Source organism: Amborella trichopoda, chromosome 7 (assembly GCF_054954075.1).
Source record: "Amborella trichopoda isolate Santa Cruz 75 chromosome 7, AtrichopodaSantaCruz75HAP2 v2.0, whole genome shotgun sequence".
Taxonomy (NCBI): domain Eukaryota; kingdom Viridiplantae; phylum Streptophyta; class Magnoliopsida; order Amborellales; family Amborellaceae; genus Amborella; species Amborella trichopoda.
The window spans coordinates 15385782-15410799 of record NC_142342.1 but is presented as its reverse complement, the minus strand read 5'-3'; the positions used below and the strand labels follow the sequence as shown (position 1 = coordinate 15410799).

The 25018-nt window shown below is 36.3% G+C and overlaps 1 protein-coding gene across 8 annotated transcripts in view; it reads left to right on the top strand.

Moving 5' to 3' along the window:
- LOC18426041 (actin protein 2/3 complex subunit-like protein) overlaps nt 1-17951 on the top strand; it is a 34009-nt gene extending 16058 nt beyond the window's left edge. The window contains exons 5-13 of one of the 8 annotated variants that reach the window (XR_016059675.1): nt 1936-2040; nt 2138-2198; nt 2347-2476; nt 4638-4704; nt 4936-5127; nt 7147-7272; nt 8956-9076; nt 17315-17539; nt 17626-17951. Coding sequence is in view for 3 of the 8 variants with exons in the window: in XM_006830572.4 (XP_006830635.2) it covers nt 1936-2040; nt 2122-2198; nt 2347-2476; nt 4638-4704; nt 4936-5127; nt 8956-9076; nt 17315-17539; nt 17626-17685 (977 nt within the window). In the remaining 5 variants the exon portion in view is untranslated. Of the gene's footprint in view, nt 1-1935; nt 2041-2121; nt 2199-2346; nt 2477-2969; nt 3068-4637; nt 4705-4935; nt 5128-7146; nt 7273-8955; nt 9077-17314; nt 17540-17625 lie in introns of all 8 variants that reach the window. The other 7 variants (XR_016059674.1, XR_016059670.1, XR_016059672.1 and 4 more) reach the window with 7 other exon arrangements.
- Nucleotides 17952-25018: the final 7067 nt, after the last annotated feature.

The following is a 25018-nucleotide window of genomic DNA, read 5'->3' as shown; positions in this document are numbered from 1 at the left end:
TAGTTTTTTGTAGAGAGCCCATTCTTATCAAAGAAGAAGGGGTTTCTTCTCCCTTTGGGCTTGATTTACTGCCACTTTAAATTCTCCATTGTTGCTGATTGTTTTTGCGTTTGAAGACGGAAAGAAGGCTGAATTTAATTTCTGGGCTCCTTTCGCATCAATTGTGCTACTCTAAGCAATATTTTATATAAAATTAATATACAAAACTATAGTTTATTAGAAGGAAAAAAGTTTATATAAGGTTGCAACCTTAAAAATATAGAATTAAGGTGCATTTAAAAAATCCATCGTAAAATACTATTTTGAAGTTGGAAAAACCTCTAATTGATCATTTCCACATCGAGATGTATGAATATGAAAAAGAAAAAAGATTGAGTCCCTAAAATAGTGCATCTTGCAACATATTATCTGGACTGTCAATTTTCAATATTTTTATGTGTTCATAAATCTACTTGATTTGAACCATTTTTTGAGTCTAAAATTTTATAATTAGGGATGAAAATAGATTCTCAGGACATCCTATGATTTTTTATGCCAAAATTACATCTTATGATGAAATTTGATGGTGCACCTTACTTTGATGGTTTAAGGTTGCAACCTTATGTAAACCACACCCTTATTAAAAACCTTCTAATTTATTTTAAAAGAAATGAAATCATGTGCGGAGCACGTGGATTCCGCTAGTAGTTCTAAATATTAATTATGCTAGAAATGTGATGTCAGCTATATTTATTTTGCTGCTTGCTGATTTTTTGGTTCTTGGCGAAATCTGTTTTCTGCTTGTCAAAATCTATACTCTTTTTTATTGGATTGGTAAACTCTATTATTCTATTTGTTATATTTGTAAACATTTTCTTGTAAGTATACTTAAATAAATTGTATGATAAATGACTTGTGATCACGTGACCTAATTGTTATGGACATCTCATTGGTAAATTTTACTTGCTCCAAAAAGTCATTCCTTGCTTGAAAGAGCAGAAAGTCATAAACTCTACGCTAGAACCTCTTCATGACATGTAGTGGTATGTAGCATTTTCTATTTGAAAGGCCTTTATATTGTGTAAAATCTGAAGGATATGTAAGTTAGACATCTGCACTCTTTAATGAAATGATTGCCCATGTGGCTTTCAAGTTTGGCTAGGATTATGAGTTATTTATCTTGATCTTGTGCTCTAATGGATATCAGTTGTTGTGTGACAGCGTGAAACTCTTCAGGTGTAAGTGTGTGGCATGGTTACCTTTTCATTTTCACCAATGCTTGGAAGTTTTTAGGCCTTTGAAGTGTTAGTGCTTGATTTAGTACTAGTGTTTTTTTTTTTTTTTTTGGTGGTTCTTCTCCCTTGTACCCAGATGGGTATCAAGGAACAAATGAGAACGACTAGTCATTTTCCCTCTATGTTGACCCTATAAGATCAAGTGACATAATTAGTTGCTAAATAGTAATCGAGGCTTATTTATTGCATGCACAATTCACATATATTCAACATAATTTACTGTAGTACAAAATATCAGTTGGTATTCTTTTGGGAAGACAATGTGTTTTTCATGTATTTACAAGTTACAATAGTCACGGCATTTTATTAGACATTGATACTGTAAGAAATTCTTCATCAAAATCTATTGCCTATAGTTTTTATAGATTGGCGAAGGTAGAAGTCTTGCAGGTATCATGTTTATTCAATGAAATCGATGTCTTTCCATAGTGATTTAGTGGTAGTTAATTAGACTGCGTATAAAACATAACATTTTAGAAATAATGCTTTTCAGGTTTTCAATCTTTGTAGAGGTTCAAGAATCATCTTGTCTTTATGTAAATCATGCTCTCATAATATTTCTTCTGAAATTAGTCTGGAAAAGATACACTGCATATGTTGCTGTAATGAAAGTTCTATCCTTTGACATTTTTACTTAGTAGTCTCCACATTATTCTTTCAGGATTGAACTTCCTAGAAGGTTTGTTACTAAATGGATGGCTTTCAAGGTTTGCGCTTACGTCTGGATATCTTGAAGATTCTATAGCTTCTTGGGCCTTCTATTTAAGTGAGTTTGGACATACTAAGCAAGGCTTTCCACTACATTTCTTTTTAAAATTTTATTCTGTCATTGATTTTTGAATATCAGTGTTGTACTCTACAAGTGATGCATTGCAGACATCTGCTTGTGATCTTTGGTCGACAATTCTTATGTCTGATGCCAATGTAAGTACTCCTTAAAATGTCTGTACTATTGTGTGCCTTTTCTTATTATAGCAAAACATTTGCATTCCATAAGTGCATTTGAGGTTTTTCTTGAGGTACAAATCATATTCTACTTCTGGACCTTATACAGAGTATTACTCTCTATCAGGATGGTCAACCATTAGTTAGGTTAGATTGGATTCCAAGCCATTCACATCTAAAAGAAGCTCTGGACATATATGGATTTCTCAGAGACGTCTCTCTTACAAATTATGGGGTCTCGAATTTGGAGCTCAGTGGTACGCTATGTTCCATGTGGATAGAAACCTGTATTGTATGCAACGAGCCTATCTTGTATCATCATCATCATCATTATCATCATCATCCGAGCCTTATCCCATCTATTTTGATTGGGCAGCTAGTGCAAAACTTTGCCACATCTTTTCATGAATCCTGAACCAACAACCTTATCTTGTATACTTGAAGAATATTTTGTTGTGTCTTAAGAAATTCACTCTTACCCTGAATTTGATGAGGTTTTATGGTTCTTTCGATTATTCAACTTGATATCTCGTTCTCTAATTCTTTTTTGTTTGTTAGAGCAGCAGCCTCATTTAATATTCAGTAACTAATACATTACCTTTTAAATCATTAAATTTATGAAGTTTGCTAGGTCAAATAAAAACAGCATAAAAACTTATTCAAATCAAATATAAAAACATTTATTAGAAATTTCCGTAGCATCACATTTTTCTGTTAAAAATGTGCGGAGCTTGTTGTTTTATCATGCAGAGCTGAGGAATTTTGGAGTAAGGGTGTGGAAATATGGGTCCCTGCGGCAGCAAATCAATTTACACATACGTGACCAACGCATATGGTTATAGATACATGTATGCATACCTACATAGACCTTCTGACCTTAATATTTCATGCACCCACACACTCACACATGGTGTCCGTCGCAAATGAAAGACCCGATAACTTATTTGTAGAGAACATACTATTAAGAGAAGGATAAAAGATACAAGAAAAGAACATACATCATCAACACTCATTTCTGAGAGGAACTTCTGGCCCACAGGAAACTGGTTTCGACGTTTGGTTGTAAATCACCAAAATTAGTGTGTGCTACACAATTTGTCCTGGTTTTGCACCCTTGTCTTTTAGGGGGGATGTTCAAGAAGTTCTTTCTGTGCAGGCTTTTGCAGATTTTTTATTCCCACTGTATGCTGGATCTTGACACATCCTGCATCCCTATCCTTCTATGTAGTCTTTAACTAGAATCTTTTGCACCTAACGATTTTGATGTTTTAGATTTCAAGCTCCATCTTGTAAAATTCTTTATGCTGTTCAATTTCCACCAAGTTTCCTTGTTTACGACAAAGGCTCCTTACATATGATTTTGCTTTTAATTTTCATAGGTCATGTATTTGGGGAAGTAGCCAATCACTAATATGTGAATAGGGAAAGCATGCTGTAATCAAAATGATCATATTGGGCAGTGATCATAAAGCCCATCATTATCCAATAAATAGCTGGATGCTGATGGACATTGGTAATCAACCCATTGATTGAACAGTCATGTGCCTGATGATCACATGGTGACCCATATCCCTTTTTGGTTTTGCAGACAATCATGTATGGATCCATTTGATTAAAGTTTGTTGATGGCCTTTCTATAATTCTAGGCTTTCAAGCTGAAGTAGCCATCACTTGCATACTTCTGCATTGACTTGAATGTCCAAGAGTAATGAATGAGCCAATAGATTTTTGGCTTTGCACTGTATTTCTCCCTGGTTCTTTCATCTGACTTTTCCTTGTATTGTCTCTGATTTGTTAGTTTCTCCCATCAACATGTTTGCTGCCTGAGACCACTGGGGAAGAATCAATGAAAATAGTGAACAATTACAAAGTATTTAATGTAATAAAATTCTTGATAGATCTTTCTCCACTTGTATTTACTTGCGTGGTTAATGATGTGAAATGAAAACAAAAGCTGCAAAATATCACATAATACTAAAGTTTTCGTTCATGTCAGAAAATAATAAATAAATAATAATTTTCCCTTGACTAATCAAGGCACAAAAATGCATCCACCAGCTCATGGCTTGGATATCAAGAAAGTTGAAAATTTAAATTACTCTCTTTCATCATTTTCTTCTCCATAAATTATTTATTTGTCAATCAATTTTCATAAGTTGCATATCAAAAACTACTCACTGAAAAGATATTAACCATATGTCCTCCTATAATATGGAATTTGAGTTGCCCTTATATCTTTGTCTGGTGTTCAAAATGTGAATTTCTTTGCTTACATGAGTTCTACTGTTATCACTAACCTTGCCAAGTGTTGTTTTCTATGGCATTTAAGAATCTCATGTTATCTTAAAGATGTATCTCCTCCTTGACTATAAGACTTATGATTCATTATTATCAATAGAATTTAAATTACTGATGCAGAATCTGAAGGGCCACCCCAGAATATAAGGTCATGGGTCAGATTTCTCACTGCATGTTGTCAAGCAAGGTTTGTTGTACTTTTGCGTGATATAATTTGAGCATCTGACATTCTGCATCTTTTTGCCTCATGATACCATAGATATCATTTGGGCAGGTTTTCTTTGCATGCCCAATTCCCTTCTTACCATTTCGATGTGAAGAATTGTTGTTTGCATGAGTTACCATAGGAACCTGAGGCTTGTGTGGTTTTTCATGTAATACTAGTTGACCTTTATCAACTATTTCTTTATGCTTGCAGGAATATGAAAACAATGTTTTTGACCCATGAAGTGGAATATTTTCTTGGTGTGGTTATTAATTTCTTCCTAGACAGAAAGCTTCTTTGTAAGTCCAAGTTGTTGCAAGAATGCCTGCTCTCAGTTATGAGTTTTTTTACTGATGATGAATGGAAGGTCAGCTCTGAGAAGGTTTCAGATTCATTGGCTTGCCGGTATTTCCTATCATTTACAATCCTCATGAGTTGGCATTCTTTTTTGGGTTGTGTATATTCAAGACGGTTTACAGTGTTAGATCATTTGGTTACTTCTAAATGGATGACTAAGGCTTTCATCATTGTTGAACAAGACTCTCAGGGACTTCAAATCTAAATTATTGAGATCGGGGAAGCAAATCTTAATGGCATTCATAAATTTGCTGTAAAGTTTGTTCACTGTTTTTTTTTCATTTGTCTATACCATTAAACAAGTGAATGAGCTTAAAAAAGCATGAACACTTTAGAACTACTAGATTTTTCTCAATAACATAATTAAGTATTATATATATATGTGTGTGTATATATATATACACACATAGGAAAACTTTTCCCAACGCCTATAGGCGAAAATGAACAGTGATTTCGCCTACTCTTATCATCATCCAAACTTCATCGTATGGTCACAATTGTCCGATAGTGCTTCAATTTTTATTTTTTTCTACAAATCCAAATTACTTGAAATTTGGAACGTGTATACATCTTAATGAGATGCATCTAATAAAAATATGAAAAAAATAATTCGTAAAATATAAATTGATCAAAATACCCCGGAAAATTTACTAGGCTATTTTGTTTAATTTATATTTTGTGAATTATTTTTTTTATATTTTTATTAGGTGCGCCTCACTAAGATGTACACACGCTCCAAATTTCAGATCATTCCGATTAGTAAAAAAAAATGAAAATTGAAACACAACCGGACAACTGTGATTATGCGATGAAATTTGGATGGTAATGAGGGTAGGCGAAATCACTGTTCATTTTCGCTTATAGGCGTTTTGTAGTATCTTCCATATATATATATATATATATATCATTATCATCATCATCATCATCTTTAGAGCCTTTTCCTAACTAATGGGGTCAGCTACACAAATCCTGGTGTACTATTCTATTGTATTAAGGGCCATACCCTCAGTGAGGCCATAAGTCCCCATATCTTTTCTAGCCTTTTAGGCCTATCCCTTGCCTTTTTTTAGCCTTCCACTTGAACGAACTCACCCTTCCTAAAAGGTGTTGTACTGGATCTGCGCCACACATGGCTAGCCCACCTAAGTCTACTTTTTCTCACCTTATTGCCTATTGGTGCCACACTTAAATTCTTCCTAATGTATTCATTTCAAATCTATCTCTTCTTGTCTTGCCACTTATCCATATCAACATCCTCATCTCAGCTACACTCATTCTAATCAATCTCTAAATGAATTTTCGTTTTTTAAGGATTGATTATTGGGATGAAGAGAGGGTGTGTGTAGTTTTTGAGGTCATATAGATGTGTCAAACATGGTTTTCTAAAAGTGTGGTTTCATTATATTACAATGATGTGATGACATGAAATCTCTCCCCTATAAACCTTTTATCTTTCTCTTTCTTTTTTTTTTTTTTTTGTGGATCCATTTGGAGGCATCCTACAAGTGTATGAATTACAATCTTGGGAACCTAAGTTTCGCAGGTCTTTTTTGGCTGTTACTCTTCTCTTTCGGTGTATCATCCATGTATCCCCTAATGATTATTGATGTACAGTTGTTGCAGATCTTAAGCATATCAAACCTTCTTGATTTCATGTGCTATTTAAATGTACTATTTCATGCGGCCTATTTGGATTCCTCGAGACAATATATCCTTTTGGTAGTGATAATATTTTGGGTATCACTTTTGGTCAAGATCTTTCTTATGTGTCTCCTATGGATGTTGCTTTATCATTTTTGCTTGCATAGTTGCTGGTCCTAGCATTCTCCTATAAAGAAGATAAAGTTTTATGAGAAAGATCTAGTATATTCCACATTGACTTGGGGTTCAAAGTAGTATTTGCATTTGGTATGCTTAAGGTGATTTGCATTATCATTAGTCAACCCTGCTTTTTCTTGGAGTCTTCTATAGTCAGCTATCTTGTTCTGAAATCTTTTGTAATAATGATTTTAAAGTTAAAACTGTCTTTCCTTATTAATCCTCTACTTGTTTTATCATTTTGTGCAGAATACTACGTCTCACTTTCCTATACTATGTACAGTACTTATTATGAAGGTTGTTGATCTGTTGGAAGTATATAACAGCAAATGTGATTTTTGAGCTTTGCAAAAGCTCTCAAATTTCACGCAAGAGGTTGTGGAGTATTAATGTGAATTCATAGCTGTATTAGTTTTGTACTTTAATAATTAGTTATATGCCTAGCCACTAAAATGAGATTATAATCACATGGTTTCCATCCTACATTCGACCCTAAGAAGCTAGCAACAAGGATATTGATGCTTTCAATTTTTTTCTTTGGAAGATGAAATTGTATGAATCGTAGCAAACTTTTTCACGAACTGGCTGAATGTAAAACTATCCGGCCATGCCATTATTTGTCATATTGTGCAGATTACTAGCCTATATAGATGAAGGTATACTACTTATATGGATGCTAGTGAAGACTTGGATGGCAATCCAATAATTCTGTGCTTGCATAATGGATCTTAGGTATCTATTTCGCATGAATTGCAAGACAGGATTTTAGGTAAGGGTTTTCAGTGAAGCAATTACTAATAAGGAGGTTGCCTTCTTCCCGAACTTTACAAGAAGTGTATTGCCTCTAGATGTTCCCAGTGTGAATAACATAACTTACCTGAAAAACCATGTCACTGGACCACTGTCTGGTGTCACTGGACTACTGTCTGGTACATACAGGTGACAGCAGCTTGAATCTGTCACTTCATCAAGAGATTCGCACCGCTTGTCTTTCTCTCCAGATCCAGAGTGACAAATTTGGGAAGGAATGAGGAATATGGTTGCTTTTTTATCGCAGAACTGCTCCAACTATTTTAGCGATGTTCACTTATACTACTGGGGACATTATATGCCACATTTAATGTATCATTGGTATGATCGCCCTTAGAATTTGAGAATAATGTATCAAAACCTATGCCATCTTAGACAGGCATTTTCTTGGACAGAATAGTGCTCTTAGAAAGTTAATCTCTTTTTATAACATGGTAGGACATGTTTTATTTGTGAGATTAGACTTTCATCACATCAAGAAGTCACTCCATGGAGAAGCCTGATTTTCAGCTTTGCGATAAATGTATTTTGGCAGTGTTATTTTATCCGTTGTTTATTTACAATCATACTTTTCATTCTTAATGGTGCTTGAGATATATTTCATCATGGCTTTGTTATGACATTGATATATGGCAACTTTATGAATTTATATACCATGATATTTTGTTAGACGTGGAATTTAGTTAATTTCACTACTAAATTCCACTTAGCAAGATATTTTGCAAATGTTCTGCATGCAGTTTCTATTGATGAAAATTTCTTCTACAGTATACCTCGTATAATTTAGTCAAAATTTGAAGTTGGATGCTATTAGTGGTGTCATGCACAAAACTTTCTTTCATGTATTCGTGTGTGCACTTCCATGGTGGCAGATGCATATACCCAGAACCCACAACGTAGTTCAAGTTTGATATTATAGTTTATGGACCACTCAATTGACTCTTATGGCATAATTTCTCTTGTATATCATGAAACCTTACCATTTGGAAGGTGCTGAATTTACGTTTTTTCGAAGTTCTATCCTTTTTAAAATTTTATCATGATGTGTGTACGATCCCAGTGTCATATGGGCTGCAGTATATATAAATGTGATATCATTTTGAGTCCATAAAACTCTACCTCACTTGATACTTCCAAAATAATGAAATACTATGTATTGCTTTATAGCTGGCTGAGTTTATGATATTATCAGTTTCATCTAGCCATGTCATGATGATAAAAGTTCAAGTTCTTTTTGTAACAATTCAGTATTCCAAAGGACATGAACTGCTTGAGGATCATCGAATGCATACCTGGTTCAAACACACGCAGTAAACACCTCCGAAGAGAGATTGCCTTTCGGATCCTAATAAATTGCTTGAATGTGAAGGTGATTTTCCTCCTTTTATAATGTTCTATCTGTAATTTTTATATTTCTTTGATAGATTGCAGTTTCTAAATATTTATACTTTTGAGAAATACCTTCATGACTTGCCATATCTTATAGTATACATTTTTACTTTATTTTGCTATCACTCATCTTCCTACATGTTGTAATTTTTTTACGTCAAAACTTTCTGTGTTATAGGTCGACTTGGTGCTATGTGACTTTCAGAGTGCCATAATTTCAACTTTATATACGAATAACAAGTGGGAGAGTTAGCTATAACTTACTTGGTTACTCTGGTATATTTATATCTTAGATGCGTTAGATCAATCGACATGCTTTGGTAGAAAATCGCTGCCTGCATAATGTAGACATGTTAGAAATACTTTTGGGAAAGTGCAATGTCCCCATGAATCAGCGCCTATATACTTGCAGCAGGCCAAAGTTGAGCTCATTTCTGAAATCTCTTTTCTACATAGTTTTTTAGTTGATACGAACCAGTGTTAACAAACTTGGCGAGTCAGAGTGTTACTTGGTCTTGGCAGCCTGCTGATCCCGGGACACCCCTGCTTGTTTAGGGGGAACTCTTCACCTGCTTACCCAAGTAACTTGGGTGAGTTTTTTTAGACTCTGCAAGATTCTGACAAATTTATCAAGTCTGTCGAAACTTGCCGAATGCGACACTTTTATAGTCCAAAGGTAGGAGGGGACTGGGGGACCCTACTCCCCTTTCTGCCATGTTTTCTTCAGTCCAGGGTCCATTGCCTCTGAATGTTGATCCGTAGGCATTTTTTTTAAAACAATTAATGATTGAAAAGATCAAATTCGAAAGAAAAAAAATAATAATCATAATCTCAGATTTGAGGATTTTGATTTTCGAACTAGGGTTTGGCTGAAGTTCAAAAACTTCCTAAACTTTTGCATCTCAGCTTGTTTCTTGGCTGAATTTCTCCCCTAAGACTGCTTTGAGTATTCTATTAAATTCATGCTTAATTTCGACAAAAGACACTTTTACACCAAAACACTATTTGGCCCAAAATTTCAAGAGAATGGATCAACTAAATCCAGACTTGAACCCCAATCTAGTTTATGGGTTTCGATTTGGGGTATTTGAGGACTTATTCACAAAGATTGGGATAGTCAATTCGTAACAAGTGCAAATATTGGAGGATCAGCTTCTAAAATTTGGGCAAGTGAAATTAGGTTTTATTTTTTTAATTTAAATTTATATATTCAAAATTTTCAACAAATATCACTGGATTTAAGTATATTTTATTATAATATTTAAATTTTGTTGCAATCTGTCAAAAAATCAGTAAGTTCGTTCCCCCCCCCCCCCCCCCCCTCCCATGTACACAGATAATTTTTATTTTTTTACAATGTTGATTCTGATTAGATTTCTTTTATGTCTTTTTATGCCTTTATCATTCTTGGAATGTTTCAATTGGTACTAAAATTTACATATATGAACTTTTTCGAGATATATCTATTGATGTAATAGCTTAATGTTATTAACGAGTCTTTTTATCTTAATGTTGATAGTGGGTATTTCTTGGTGGTGTTTTATGCTTAGTATTCCTAGTTTTTTTCCAAAATTTCCTCCCGAAAAGCTCATTAGATTAATTACTTTTCATATATATATATATATATATATATATATATATATATATATATATATATATATATATATATATATATATATATATGGGGAGTGATTTCATGTAATGGTTCTATAGTAACATAATGAACCAACCTTCAAAAATCAAGTTAAGGCCATTTGTTTGACCCTAATTTTTAAATATACACTCTTTTCATTCTAATGAACAATAACCAAAAGGCAAAATTTGAAAACACATCCTAAAAAGTGTTTTAAGATAGGCCATCCATTTTAGTTAGGTGCGTAGGCCTTAGAATATTTTTCTCCATTCCAAATTTTTAAGATAGCTTTACTTTCATTAGATTAACAAATTTTTAAAAACAAAAAAGACTGATTTTGAATTCATAAAGGCCTAGATCTTGAAATATACCAAATGGATGGTGTAGATTTATTGTTGGAGGGGAGTCATTCTGACCATATCTACAGCGCAAATTGAATTTTATTTTTTTAGCATTGATTATTGGGATGAAGAGAGTATGTGTGCAAAATTTGAGGTCATACATGGTTTCTAGAAGTGTGGTTTAATTGTATTACAACAACACAGTGATATGAAATCATTCCCCATATATTTTGTGGTTGGGATTTATAAGTGACTTTGTTCCTTGAGTAATTATTTTCTCCGAAGAAAGCAATGCTTATTTTCGTAGGTTTAAGAGATGTTGCGAGGGGTGGCATTCCAATATAAGTGAATATTCTCAAAAAAATATGGGGTGAGGTCGGCTCGGGGTACAGGGTGGGCGAAGTGCATGTATTGTGTGAAGGAGATATCAAGCAGTATTAATTGCCTGCCTTAAACATCACCTGCAAATATTCAAGGTGCAGCCTTGTCCAAGTGAGCTTGTGCAAGTAAAACAAGAGATGATATCCAAGCAACAAAATGAAAATAGTTCAAAGACAGGTGAGTGAGGAGAACAGGAGAGAGTACTATGGGCCTTCTTGTGAGGAAGCAAGGTGGGCTAATCTAGAAGGCATGTATTCTAGACAGCAAGCCACCCTGGGCATGGGGTCCTCGGGAACAAGAACCACCTGTCCATTATCTCCCAAACTAGTACTTGGCTTGGGGGAAGGGTGTGTTTGTGCCAGGAATCCCAAGACCATTCAGGTCTTCCAACTTTGTTAAAAAGCATAGGCATACTACTTTGCATTTCCAATGATGTCCAATGCTAGCTTGCCCAACCAGCTAAGGCTGCCCAACATTGAATTACCCCTTCCCATATGGGCCCGAAGCAAACCATAGGACCCTAAAGTCTACATGGGAAGGAGCAATAAAAATAGATTATAGAAGGCTGTAGCATAGGTGATCTTATAACATTGTGATCCCATTCAATGCAGTGGTTAATGAATATTATCAAATGATGCTAACCACTATAGCAGATACATTGCCGGGATTCAAGACCCAACATCACATGAGCTCATAGGGCCTTTGCTTAGATGAGAAGGTGGCCGAAGATGATCTATCGCTTGATTACTATAAGGCCATATGATGGCCTGGGATAACTATTATGCATGGCTGGAAGCATGGGAAAGGAAAAACTATTGGAAATAATTAATTATTGTTATATTTGAGGGTATAAATGTCTTCAATTTTTCTGTAGGACTTATATGTCCTATTTCATTGTGCATGGGCAGTATTCTAATTAGTTCATTTTATTAATACAAATAAGACGTGTGTGCTGGTCATTCTTCACCAACATGCCGCTTTCTTTCTCTTTCTCACTCTCTCTCTTCCTCTTTCTTCTTCCTTCTCTTTCGCGCTCTTTCTATTCTCTACTATCTTACTTTTACTTTTGTCCTTTTCTTTTCTTTAATTTGCCTTTTTTTTTTTTTAATAGTGTTAGCTGAAGTACTCAATTAAAAGCAGTGGTTTAAAAATCGAATCGGTGCCCCGGATCGGGCACCCCAAAAACCCATCCAGATCGGTGAATCGGCGTTTCGGATCGGGAATCGGTTGAATTAGTCGAATTTGGCTTTAAAAAATTTCAAAAAAATTATTAAAAATCATTATAAATATTGTTTTTTAGGAATCCAATAAGAAATGAGGGTACTACATTAATGACTTTCATTTTTTGTATCAATATGCGAATATTGAGATGATCTTTCCCTATATGAAGATTCTCATAAAACATTTATTAAAACCTAAATAAATACAATATTATACATTGAAATTAAAAATATTGGTTTGTATTTTATTATTTTATCATCATTTTACTATACAAATAAGAATAAATTTGAAATTTGTCTTATTGTATCATCTAATTTAAAAAATCTAATTTACAACTATAATAAAAAATAATACATTGCATAATTTATAATGTAAATAAATTAATAAATAAAATATAAGACTTTGTTATCATTGTAATTAGTATAATTATTAATTACAATATTATAAGAAACGTGATTCGAAAGACAAGGGTATGACCTTCACAAATAAATAAATCTAATATATAATAATTAGTGTGGATAGAAATATAGAATTAAAAAATAAATAAATAAATTCATGCTTTCAATGTAGGGTAATTGATAAAGTAACTTAAAAATAAATTCTTAAGTGGTATAAGTTAATGTTATTTTTCTCTCTTAAAATATCTCATAAACTAATATTTTTTTGAATATTCAATAAACTAATATTAGTATTGTTTTTTGCTTTTATTAAGAGCCTATGAGATAGTACTATTTTTTTTTAATTCTAATTAGACTAATAGTCTAATATTAATCATATAATAAAATAATCCCATGAGATAATAGCCTAATAGTATGAGTCTCTTTATTTTGATTTTTTGATAAGTAAATTTAAATTTTTTTGGTGAAAGATAGGTGTGGTGGGCTCTATCACCCAATTATCATTTTTAATAATTTTATTTCTTTTTTTTAATCATGTATTTTAATGCCGGGCGCATACCCCTCTTATTGACAAAAAAAAAAAAAAAGACAGTGCTGCCCAAGTAAAAAAACGAAAGAAGTTTGAGGTCCATAAAACCCTCCTTGGTACCATGATTTATCGCGTGCGCAAAAAGCTTGATCAAGTGTGAAGCTGACAGAGGCACATGTGGCAACATGGCCGCGTCATAATCCGTCATCACCCAACTCGCCTGTTCTGTGACATCATAATCTGTTTTGTGACGTCAAAATCACCCGACTCGCCCGGTTCCTTTCTAAACACGGGCGGTTTCCTGTTTTGAGCTAGAATCGACACGGGGTAACCGATTCCCGTGTCGAATGACCCTAGTCCGTGCGGACTCGGCGATTTTTAAACCACTGATTAAAAGTAAAAGATACAAGAGAGAAGCTATAGATTAGGCACCCACAAACTGGGTACCCTGTACAACAAGGTCTAAAAAATGGTGGCGACCTCTGCTGGGTGTCAAAAAATGCTATACGGCAAAAGCGAAAACTAAAAGTGTACAAAACGTTGGGGGTTTTGTGGTCAAAAGTCACTCAAAAGGTCCCCCAAAGAGTCGATCTGTGAGCTCCCTCCCTCCATGAGATGTGAATATCGCTGCAAATTTGGAAAATTTAGTTTAAAATGCCGTCCAGTCTCCATGGGCAAGATGAGGCTTTAGAGGCCCATGACTTAACAATTTTGGAGTCCCCTTGATTACCAACATTGGGCTCCAGGTGGGGTTGAAGCTTCTGTGGCCTTCAAGGAGAGATAAAGCCTCAACCATGTTGCAGTCAGCATGACCAGTTGAGCAGGAGTAAGAGAATAGGATGCTGCCATCCTTGTCCCTGAATAGGCCCCCAATGGCTGCAGGGCCTAGCTTACCCAAGGAGCAACCGTCAAAATTGAGTTTGGTTTGGCCGAGCTCCAGTGGCCTCCAGAGGGAGGCACGAGGAATTTGCTGGGGCCTGAGATGGAGTAGTGCCAATCAGTCCTGGTGGAAATCCAAGTAGCAGCAGTGCGGGAAGTGTTTGCTTCTTTTGCCCTAAAGATGACTAGGGTCTTGATCTTATCCTTGAGAGCCTCAATCGATGACTTGTTGCCATGGAACATACTGGAATTTCTTTCGGTCCAGATAACCCACAAAGTGGCAGTGATGGCTACCCACCAGAGAAGGATCCCGGACTTTGACATTGGAGGAGAGTGGAATGAGCAGAAGAGGTGTGGTGTTGACTGTGGCGTAACTCACGATCAATTGAAGAGTCGCCAGAGGCATACTCAGAGGGTGCTAGCAACCTCACAGTGGATAAAAACAAGGGCGTTGGTTTGAACATCATTTGTGCACATGGTGTGTCTGTTTGCAATCTGGACTCCCTTCCTTTGGAGCTGGTCTACGGTGAGTGCTCTCTTAGATATTGCTATCCAGCTGTAAACTTGCACTTTGGGGGGGAGTAGTGTCTGCCACACTTTGGTGGCGGTGGCTGGGGGTTGACGTTGGTAAGTGGGGGTTTGATTAGATGGAGCTGTAGAAGGAAGACACTTAGAAAACCCTGGAGGGAGAGGGCGACTAGATAATCTTGTTGCTCTCAGTGGAAGGGAGAAGGACTAAGTGGAGGAAGGATGACATTGAAAGGAAGTCAGTAACCTCAATGTCCCTCAAAAGGCTTTCTAAAATTTGGGTTCCACACCCTGGCTGAGCCTGTGTTACCAAAATTTTCTGCCACAATTGCCTGGGGGTCCCTAGCAAGAAGAAAAAGTTTGGGGTAACTGTCCTTCAGAGGGGAGTAGCGAATCCAGAGGTCGGACCAGAAGAGGACCCTATTTCGATGTCGACGTCTAAACTAGATGTTGGCCTCGAAAGGATTGAAGCTTCAGAGTAGAGATCTCCACAGACCGGAGGAGTTGTTGTTGGCCCTTCACCTGGGCAACCAAGCCGAGTCCTCACAATAGTGCTTGCTTCTAATCACTTCGCCACCACCATTTCCCTAAGAGAGCCATGTTGTTAGATTTGAGATTGTGGATGCCGGGCCCACCCTGGGACTTGGGCAAACAAACTTTGGCCCATGAGATTAGATGGTATTTCTCTTCCCTCACCCGACCAGAGGAAGATCTTCATCAATTGTTCAAGGCAGGCTGCTACATATGGAAGAGGGACATTTGGAAAATGGGAATATTGGAAAGTTGAGGGTTATGCGGCTCGCTGAAGGGAAGAATCTCCCCTTTCATCCTGCGAGCTGCCAGTTGAAATAAACTGTAAATAAAATTCCCCTTTAACCCACCCCCCTGCTCCCCAAAAGACAACAAATTGTTCAAGTCCAAAATTTCAGCCAACAATAATAAAAAATTGCATCCATGCCCCTCAATATTAAATAAATAAACAATAAAGTAAAATTCAATCATCCCATCTTCTAATTTGATTTGCAGCATTGGGATATGTCATTCCTCGACTCAAAGTCTGTCAAATTCTGACAGAATTCAAGTGGAGTAAAATTTTTCACCCAAACTGCTCCTTGCTAACATTGGACAGCTAGGAAAGTGCAGGAAATTGTTTAAAACCCAAATGATAGCATAGAATATTTAGTTCATGTCATGGTTTCAGATTTCAGACTGCATTGGCTGGTTTTCCTTGTTCGAACTGGAATAGGTAAGGGACCTTTCCAAGTCCTCTCAAATCACAACATCTTGTTGATCTATAGTATCCCTAAAAAAAATTTAGGATCAAAACATATTTTTGGCTAGATTGAGAGATTAAACACTTGCAATGTTTGAGCTCAAAACCCCTGAACCACCATTTATTTGTTTATCTTGCTTTCTCAACTAATATTCACGAAATGTTTCAAAAAACATACAGTGGAGCCCACTAATAGATCTTTAACACAATTTCTTCAATCAAACACTCTGTTGAAGAGATCTAGCATCAAAAGTTCCTGTAATTTTTTATAAAAACCCTGAATTTTCATACCAATCATATATGTTGTCCTTTATTCAAGTTTTGGATGGTTTCTTGTTGTAGAGAATGTTATCTTCAATCTACAATGGTATGGCATGATTGAAAACACATTTTTTGTGTGTTTTCAATTTTTTATCATTTATGATTTTTCTGAAAAGCCTCTGATTTTCTAAAAAAGATCATACAATTCATTTCATTTTTTGCTAGATTTCATTAGGATTTTTGTTGTTATTGCATGCTGTAAAATAATATTTCAGTTTATTTCTTTTTTATTCTTGCTACTTTTTTGTTTTTTTTGGGGTCCATATGGACATCCCAAGACTCGGCTATCCATAATCACAAACTGATCACTTTTGGAACACAGGTCCTAGTTGAAGGTGTATGTATGTGTACCATCATTATCTGTTTTATTTTACTTTCATATTTGCTGAAAGATTTCCCCCTACACTAGGATATCATTTAGATCCCAAATTTGGGGGATGTAATCTCTAGAGCCCTGCAACCAACCTTAAAGGAAAAAAAAAGGGCATCCTGAGATTGCACTGGAACCATCCAATTTTTGGTTGGAATGATCTAGATATTCAAGAACTCAAAATCCTTTTTTTTTTTTTTAAATAATCATTGTCTGACATGAATATCCTTATCTGGTGTGGTCAAATGTCATTCTCTCAGATGATGAACTGGATTTTCCTTTTCACTTGAGCTTTTGTTCATTTTTTCACAATGGTGTCTCACATATTCTTGTCGCTCTTAAAGGGGAAAAATGCCGAAGAAGTGCTGTCATCACTCGTGTCTATTAAGATCAGGGAAAAAGATTGTGATTTTTCTCGGATCTACATCTATCTAGTTTTGACGGACAAGTGGCTTTGGTCTAATCCTTTATTAAAAGAAAAACCAGTTCTCCTTGAAATGTGGATGCTGTATCTCCGGAATTGTTCCTGCCAAGTTACAAGCACCGATTGGAGGCCCTATGCCTCAAAGGTAAACAATATGATCGCATACTTCATTATATTGCCAATTTTTGTACAAACATATGAACAGACGATGTTTATTTCTATTCCTTACAGGTGCGTAACAAAGCCTCGTATCTCATACAAATCTATCAGCGTCATCAGAAGCAGATGTAAATAGAAGGTGTTCACAATGAGATGAATCCATTTTGCTTTAAGAGGTACTTTCCCACAAGGAAAATATGGTGTATTTAAGATGAGCGGAGCAGCAATTTTGGTTTGTGCTATGGTTAGTGGCTATTCCATGTCCTGATCTATTGCCTCCTGTTATTTGCATTGGCCTCTTATCCTTTGGGGAGTTGGCACCTTTCTTGGGCCTTGTAGATGAGGAAACTTCTTTGCCCTCCAATGGAAATGAGAACAATTTCTAGTTCATGGCTAAACTCTTTTTATTTATTTAATCGTGTTGACATTGCCACTACAACTTGCATTACCACTACACTATCTTTAATATGGCAAGCCTTGGTTGGAGTATCAAGTGAACAGTCGTGGAATATTTACCATCAAGTGTTAAGTATTAAAAGAACTATATTTACAACTATCAATTATTTGATTAGGGAACTACTTCAAAATTCCCCTCTTTTAACTGGAAACAGTTTTTGTTCTCATGTCAATATCTTGGGTGATACCTCCTATAAAACGACGGTATGAATAGAACTGTTGATGGGCCAGGCCAGCCCTTGCCCTAGCCCAATTTTGGTTTCTATAAGGGCAGCTCAAGCTTGGCTTGCACTTGAGCAAATAGGTCTTGGTCCAGGCCAGGCCCTAAACAGGCTGTGCTCAGCCAAATACAATCAAAGTTTCTCGAAAAATAAAGAAGAAAAGAAGTTTTGGGTCGGGCTGGTCGTGTTGGCCCAGTCCAGGGCCTGTGCCTGGCCCTCCGGCCACATTTTGTGGCCTAGGCCGCCCGGCCCATTTCCACTTCTAGTTATAAAGACTGTTCTTTATTTGCCCTTTGGATTCCTGCGGGTTATCTTCCTAATTAGCCATTAGGAAAGGGAATGGTGACATTGTCACTAGCTAAGTTTTCAATAACAAAAAATAAATAGAAACACATGTTGACTAGAAAGACACCTATAAGACTCCTCTCAAAACAAAGCTGAACCCAGACCTGTAAGGGGCGAGGAGCAACGTTCTTCTTATTAGAGGATTCTTTACTTCCTCTAGTGGAGCTAAATCAGTCTATTCATCTTCACTGTGGCTAGTTCTAGTTGCTTCTTTGCTCTCTGTTGTACAATAGTGTTGGTAAAAGATAAGCAGCTTTGCCACAGAACTCACCCCCTGGCAAGGAGCGCAGTGGGGTAAGTACCAGTCCACTCCCTTGAGTCACCGAGCAGCCAAAAGAAGCCCAAAAGATATTATCCTCTTGAGGGAGCATACTGTCCATTTACTCCCTTGGGTAAAACCCCATCAATGTTTAATTTTAATTTTGGGTCAACCCCTAGATTAACTTCAAGAGAAAAAAATTTCCTACTTGCACCCTCTTTTCACTTGAAAGAATAATGTCTCAATATTGAATAGGTTGTCCAATTTTTAAAGGATGAGATTTGAGTGTTAGAAAACTCAAAATTCAATATTTTTCTTTTGTGAATAATAATCTAACGATTTTTAGGGGTTCTGGAAAGTTCAGGTTGAAAAAATCTTCCCAAGCAATTCTTCTGACGGAGGGAGTCAATGTACACTATGTTCGTGTAGGAGATTAGTATAAGAGGCTAAATATCATTTTCTTAAAATATGAGAAAATTATAAATATTAATCATAAAAACAAAAAAAAATTAATATTTGAAATAAATTTTAAAATGAAACTCACCCAAAATTTTGTGGCCAAACTCCCAATCTTTGTGCTCAGTGCGAGTTGCCTCCAATCCTTGTCAAGGCTACCGCAGACATCTCAATCATAACCCCCAAACTAGATTTGGGTATCGAATTTGGATCCGAGTGATTTGAGCTCTTGAAAATTTTGGAAGAATAGTAAATATGAATTTGAAATCTTATAAATTCAAAATTTTTGTGCATTGTTATGGGAATTTATCAAAAAACACCTGACTTTTCAATAATTTAACATTTTACCCTTTTTCAACTATTCCAAATCATGTTTACGTATATTTGATAGGTATTGACCAAGTGATTAAGACAAATCTAGAGTGGCACCCTTTTTTTTAAAACATTGTAGGAAAGAGTCTCTAGTGAAACCAGTGGACTCAAATCAGGTACATAATTTAAGTGAGTTCTAAACAAAATCAAAGAGTAGAAATGACAGTAAGAGGCATCAGCTCTCTGATGTGTACTGTCAGAACATCCAAATTGGAATTGAAACCCTGACCAGAAAAAACAAAGGAAAATTTGCATGGAGTAATCAGAGAAGTTAGGGTGTAATCAGAGAAGCCAAGACTGCAGACCCTCGAGATACAAAGCAACTTAAGGTATATTAACTCTGCATAGAAACTGTAATCCTAGTGAGCGAACTTAGTGATATGTTCTTACAGTGACAAGCAACCCAGGCCCGTGGATTAATTGTGAAAAAGCATTGTGAGACTTGAAGCCAGTTCAATACTAAGTGAGACATTCGGAAGACATAAAAGCAAATATCTACCAATATTAAGACAGCTAGACCTCTAAAATGATTGGATATGCTTATAAAGCTAGTATTTTAAGCACTTGTACATTAAGAAGAGTGAGAATGCTGCTGAGTTGAATATAAGAAGAAGCTTGATAAAAATCAACCAAAGATTCAATGAAATTGATCAGAAAATGAAAATGAATAAGGGAAAAAGTGAGAATGTGGCAAACTTGCATCAATTGAAATCCATTTCATTCCCATTTTTACAAATGAGAGGAGCAATACAGTTCGCTTGGAAGAGTGGTGGGGGGCGTGAGGGAGGAAAAAGAAAAAGAAGAAGAAGAAGAGTTAGCGTTTGTTTGCAAGAGTAATTCAAATTTAGTAAGATATACACCTGCAAGAAGAAATTAATGCTCAGCTGCAGTGTTATCATGACCACCTATATTTTGCATATGGTGAATTTTAAGTCTAATAACAGGCGAAGACTGAAAATACCTTAATGTTTGTTTTGTAAGAATGTACAATATCGTTCTTAAACTACAACTATAGAGCTAGAGAGCAAGGCCAGGGGATCCTCTCCTAAAAAAGTGGCACAACGTATGAAAAGCCATCTCCATTTTCATAAATACGGTGGATAAATGGGTGACTTTTCTAATGCTCATTTTCTTGTTTTAATAATTGGTAGTCCTAAATGTTTTTTTTCAAAGCAATCAAAGAGAGTAGACAAGGTGATCTTCTTTCCCCTTCCTTATTTACTCTTGTTGCATGTCTTTAGTCTAAAATTGGAGAATGTGGAGGATAAACGTAGATTTTGTGGTTTTCAGGTTGTTTCCAGTAGTCCAAATACATCCAACCTTCAACACGCAGATAACATTTTAGTTTTTTGTGATGCAAAGGAGATCATATCCTTAATGCTAGCAAGTTTCTGAGATGTTGTGAAATGGTTCATCGGTTGAAAGTTAATTTTGAGAAAAATTACCTTGGTCGCAGTAGAATGCCAAGAGATATATTTAGCTCTTTTGCATCTTTAATGAGGTGTAAGGTTGAAAATTTTCCTATTAAGTATTAGGGCTGCCATTTTCAGATACAAGGATAAATAGAGCTGCATGGGATCCCATAATTCAGAGATTCCAGGTAAAGTTGGATACCTAGAAAATGAAGTTCTTATCCTTAAGGGGAAGATTACTCTTATCAAGTCACCGCTGGTGAATTTACCTCTTTATAAAATGTTCATTATGTTTATGCCAAGCTCGGTTGTGAAGATCATTAAGAGGATGATTTGCATTAGGGTTTATATGATGAGGTTAAAAAATATTATCTTGTAAGTTGGGATAGAGTATGCACTCCTAAAAAAGAAGGGTTTAAGCATTAGAAAATTAAAATTATGAATGAAGCCTTATTAGCCAAACAGTAGTGGAGATGATGTGAGGGTAAGGATCAGCTCAGGAAACAAGTTTTGGTGTTTTGGTGGCAAAGTATGGGATGGATTGGCATTCTCGGTTCATATGTTGTAGTAGGGGAGGTAGCCAACTTTCTTATCTGTGGGGAGGGATTTCATGGGGTGAAACTTTTGTAGTGACAAACTTTAGGTTGGTAGTTAGGAATGTAGATTGTGTGCCATTTTGGTTTAGAAAATGGTTAGGGGACAGGCCACTGAGGATATGTTATCCTAAGCTTGTTGCTAGAGTACCTTAGCCAACCACTAAAGTTAAATGAGTTATCTCAGCTAGTTGGCTCAAAAAGGATAGGGAATATTAATTTTGTATATAATAGGGTCCCAGAGGTCGTTACCTCTCAACGTACTGGACTTTTGAAGGAACTAGTAAGGTATCTATCTTTCTGAAGGTGCAGATGATGAATAGTGTGGGAGGATGGAAATGAGGGAATTTGTATATTGGTTATTGTTTCATGATCATGCCCATTGGTGCAACTTATGCTCAAGAAGGTGTGGAAGTGGCCCATTACTCACAAAGTAAAAGCTTTCTTGTGGATTGCAATGCAAGGTAGAACTTTGACTAATGATAATTTAAGAAAGAGAGGAAAATTTTTGGTTTATGTTTGCTTAATGTGTGGGGGAATCAGGAAACAAGAGATCATTTCTTTTTACATTACACTTTTGCTTCGAATATTTAGGAATGAGCATTCAATTTAGTGGGGATGTCATTGTTGTTATACTAAGGGACCATATGAACATTATTGGGCATTTGAATTTACCTGGACTGCCTAAAAACAAGAGGTTAATCTGGAAAGTTTTTCAAACAGCTAGCCTATGGGAGTTATGGAAGAAGAGAAATAGAATAAACTTTGATGGCATTATCTTGAGTGGTAGGTTGACTAAAGATAAGATTTTACATATAGTCTGGAGTTATTTTCTGTCTCCAACAATGGACTGGGTGTTTCAAAAGTGGGAGTTTTTATAAATATGGAAAAGGTAACTAATCCGATTTCTTTAAAAATTAGACCTAAAGGAAGATGGATTCCTCCTTCTGTGGGTTGTGTTTAAGTTAAATTTTGATGGGAGTTCTTGAGAAAGAAAATAGTAAGGTTGGGAAGAGCCTTCTCTAGGTTTTCCTCCTTAGTTTTCCTTTTGCCTTGTCCTATCATCGATGCCGTTTCCCGTGCCATGGAAGCCCAGACGGTTACCATTCTAGAGGCCAAGAACCAACCGATACTGCTCCAGGAGCCGATTCCTTTCCAACACTTCCAAATTGGCCTGTAAAGAACTTTGCTCAATGGAAACTTGAGGTCAATTGGGGGCATTTGTCTAACAAAGTTCCTTCTTTGATTGCTACTCCGGAGCATCTCCCTTGTGCTTTGATGTTGGCCTCCCGCCCAGGCACCCTGCTCATTTTGGTTACCGAATCCTCATACTCCTCGGAAGAGGACCTTTCGCCTTGCTCTCGAAAATGGTCCAAAAAATCATACAAAAGAGTGGAGGTCTAGGGCAAGGTGGCTAAAATATTGAAAGCTATGAAGGTGGAATATACAGGGTCCATTGTGGTGGTCGAAGAAGCCATAGGGATTGGTGAGCTTAATTGGAACCCTGCACCTAGGAGGAGGAGAGGATGCCAGAATTTGGCCAAGCGGCTTGCTGCGGATTTGCTGTTCGACCCACTTACTGCTGGCCCTTGGAGATCACCAAGGGTGGGAATGATTTCCATCCTAAATGAGGATCTACTTGTGGAACATCATGAGACAAGGAGATTTGAGAAAAATAAGAGCTCTTAGACTGTTGGTGCATCCAAACAAACCGCACATTTTGCTTCTCCAAGAGACAAAGTTGTCTTCCCTTGGTGTGTCGGATGTGTAGAGCTTTTGGGGCATAGGAGCCATGGCTTTTTTTTTTGCTCCTTCTAATGGAGCTTCTGTTGGATTTTATTACCTAGGACCTTTTACTTCTTTTTGGAACCATTTTTGTGTGATGAATGTATATGGGCCTAATGCGGTTGGTGAAAAAGCTTCTTTTTTTTTAGACTTTTGTATAGCTTTGTCTCTTGTTAATGATTTGTGTTGTATTACTGGTTACTTTAACCAAACCAGGGGTCCTTCTAAGTCCAACAATGGTCATGGTTTTAACTATTTAATGATGTTGTTTGACAACTTTATCTCTTCAAATGGCCTTCTTGACTTGTCCATTTGGGCACCCCATTTACATGGTCTAATAATTCAGTCTTGAACCCCTTTTTGTCCAAATTGGACAAATTCCTGGTCTCGCATGATTGGGAAAATGATTTTCCAAAGGTCTTCATCAAAGCGCTCCCCTAATGGACCTCTGACCATGTCCCTATTTTGCTTGACACGGTAGTGGCATATTTTGGACTACCACCTTTTCATTTTGAACTCTTTTGGATGAGTGAGTCGTTTCTGTGACATGAAGTTCATTTTGTTTGAACTAACTCAACCATTAATGGGTGGTTTGGCTTTAGAATTGCCCAAAAACATAAAATTATGAAACACATATAGCTCCTACTAGCTGTAGTTACTCATTCTCATTAAACTTTGGGCAAAATCTAAGTTTAGAAATTTGAATGGCAGAATTGTCGAGGTATCTAATTATTTGGATAACCTTAACCAATTGGAACAAAATCAAGGGGGTCTGGATGATGATCATTTGGCACAAAGGGAAAGTCTGAAGCTTGCTTTATACGATCTTCTTAACGAGGAGGAGATTTATTGGTTTCAGCAGTCTAAATCTAAATGGATTAAGGAAGGTGATAATATTCCAAATATTTCCATGCTATAGCTAATTCTCGCAGAAGGTCCAATAACATTTCCTCTATTCAAATCGTCGGAGTGGTACAATATGATTCTTTAGGAACTCAAAATATTATTGTTTATGTTTTTCAAGATGCCTTCAATATTGAGCCGAGAATTGACTGTTCCATCGACCAGTTTCCTTTTAAGAGACTCACTGCAGAAAGTGCATTGGATCTCAAGAAACCTTTTTTTATGGAGGAAATTGAGGTAGCAGTTTTTAGCCTCTCTAGAGACAAGGCACCGAGACCTGATGGGTTTTCGATGGCCTTTTTCCAAGAATACTGGGACATTCTCAAAAGGGACTATCTTTTGTTTTTTCTATAATTTTTTAATGATGGTGCGGTTCCCAAGGCCCTAAATTCCATGTTTATTACTCTTATTCTCAAAGGCAACACATGGAGACTCTTCAGGATATTAGGCCTATTAGTATGTTCTCATCCTCATATAAGGTCCTTGCAAAGGTCCTTGCCAATAGACTCAAGAAAGTTGTGGGTGAGGTGATTCAAGGGTCTCAATCAACTTTTGTTAAAGGTCGGTAAATTATGGATGATATTTTGGTAGCACAAAAGTTTATCTATTCGGTTCACAGTCAAGGAAAAAAAGGGCTTCTTGTTGAAAATTGATTTAGAGAAG